Source organism: Rhagoletis zephyria, unplaced genomic scaffold (genome assembly GCF_001687245.7).
Source record: "Rhagoletis zephyria isolate East Lansing unplaced genomic scaffold, Rhagoletis_zephyria_1.1 Rzeph_scaffold_11023, whole genome shotgun sequence".
Classification (NCBI taxonomy): domain Eukaryota; kingdom Metazoa; phylum Arthropoda; class Insecta; order Diptera; family Tephritidae; genus Rhagoletis; species Rhagoletis zephyria.
In genome coordinates, this window is record NW_016168100.1 from 18,313 (window position 1) to 19,985 (window position 1,673).

At 43.9% G+C, this 1,673-nt stretch overlaps 1 protein-coding gene across 1 annotated transcript in view; it reads right to left on the reverse strand.

Annotated features, from left to right (window-relative positions):
* Positions 1 to 1,667, reverse strand: part of LOC108376813 (carbamoyl-phosphate synthetase 2, aspartate transcarbamylase, and dihydroorotase rudimentary) — a 4,144-nt gene extending 2,477 nt beyond the window's left edge. Inside the window, exons 1-2 of the mRNA XM_017633053.1 lie at positions 1,045 to 1,667; positions 583 to 966 (exon numbers count right to left, since the gene is read on the reverse strand). Coding sequence (XP_017488542.1) covers positions 583 to 966; positions 1,045 to 1,449 — 789 coding nt within the window. The 5' untranslated portion in view covers positions 1,450 to 1,667. The remainder of the gene's footprint in view (positions 1 to 582; positions 967 to 1,044) is intronic.
* Between the last annotated feature and the right edge of the window lie 6 nt (positions 1,668 to 1,673).

Below are 1,673 nucleotides of genomic sequence, written 5' to 3' on the forward strand. Positions count from 1 at the left end.
ATTATAGTCTGGTCTAAATCTAAGATGAAAAGGGCGACTCTCCAACCGAAACAAAGCACCAAGTATCTCGAAATAATACTGAATAACAAACTCTCGTGGTGGTTCAACGGAGAGGAGATGGCAAAGAAAGTCAAAGGAATTTCACAGCAGTCCTCAGGTCGATATTATTCTATGAGATACTACTCTAGTGGGCATCATTGAGTACAAAAACCTTTCATAAAAGAGCGTTTAGGGATTACATATGATCATATCAGGGGCAATCAGAGCCACACCGAAGACAGCCCTCTCCATACAATGCTGCATCTTCCGCTGCCTAACTTGTCGTCTAATAATATGGCTTCCATAACTACTGCTACGTAAAATGCCATGTATAGACTACCTTACCTCTGGAAGCACTTTTTGATATGCTCTTGAAACCCCTTTGCACTTATTATTCCGAGGAGAAAATGCTCTTATTCCCCGTACTACAAGCTCTATTTTGAACCAAAAAGTTATGGACTCAGAAATTTCGACAAAACTCAGTAATCTTACTATATAAATATATACTATGAAAACAGCTTCAAAGTTATAAACTTTTCTTACCTTTTGGTATTCTTCTTCGCTAGCGAAACGTTCCTTTTGTATGCGGGTCATATATAGTACATCTGTGGTTGGCAAGGCATCTTCCATAGAACTCATGGTTTTCTGTAGTACACCTTTTGAAGCTAAATAGCGGACGATTTCCTCTGGCATACCGAGATTCGGTGGACTCACATATTGCAGTGTAATATTGTAAAGTGTTAGCAGACGAGCCAAAGAGTGTACTGTACGTCCATTCTTCAGATCGCCGACCATTGTAATTGTGAGCCCGTTCACGGTACCGATTTCCTCGCGTATGGTGAATATGTCTAGTAATGCTTGTGTCGGGTGCTCCCCTACACCATCACCGGCATTGAGTATGGGCTTGCGGGAATGATTAGCGGCGCGCTGTAATTTGAAGAGAGATTAGCGATTATATATACATATGTACATATATATTGGATCAAAATATTTCATTTAACTCACTGAAACTGCGCCAGGTTCGGGATGACGCAGCACAATGACATCGGAATAGCCTGCCATTACTGCGATGCTGTCTTCCAAAGTTTCACCTTTCTTCACCGACGAACTCGTCTGATCCATGTAAATAACCCGTCCGCCCAGCCGCTGCATGGCCGCAGCAAAACTACAACTGGTTCTGGTGCTTACTTCATAGAAAATGGACGCCATGATTTTGCCACGCAAAAAGTCATCCAATGGGCGATCTTTTGCCACACGACTTTTCAACATTTGCGCCAAATTGAAGATTTCATTCAAATGCTCCTTGGTGAACATATCCACGGAGAGTATGTGTTTTCCGAGCAGACTGTGTGCTACGGGACTAATGGGTGCCGCAGCGGCTTGACTCTTGGGCAAAAGCTCACGCAGCATAGAATTGTTGGCGGAGTCACAGCGTATGCGTGGCAATGGGGATATAGGTCGCAATAAGTTGGGTTCACCTGCAAAGTGCACCTTCGTTGGTGGTTCCGCCAAGAGCTTGGCAAACGCTTCGTTTGCCTGTGAATCGGAAAGGAAATCGAGACTGCGGTCTTGTGGTTTGTCGAGACCATCGATGGATGCGCCGATTTCAAGTGATTCCAACGATTGTTGCAGCA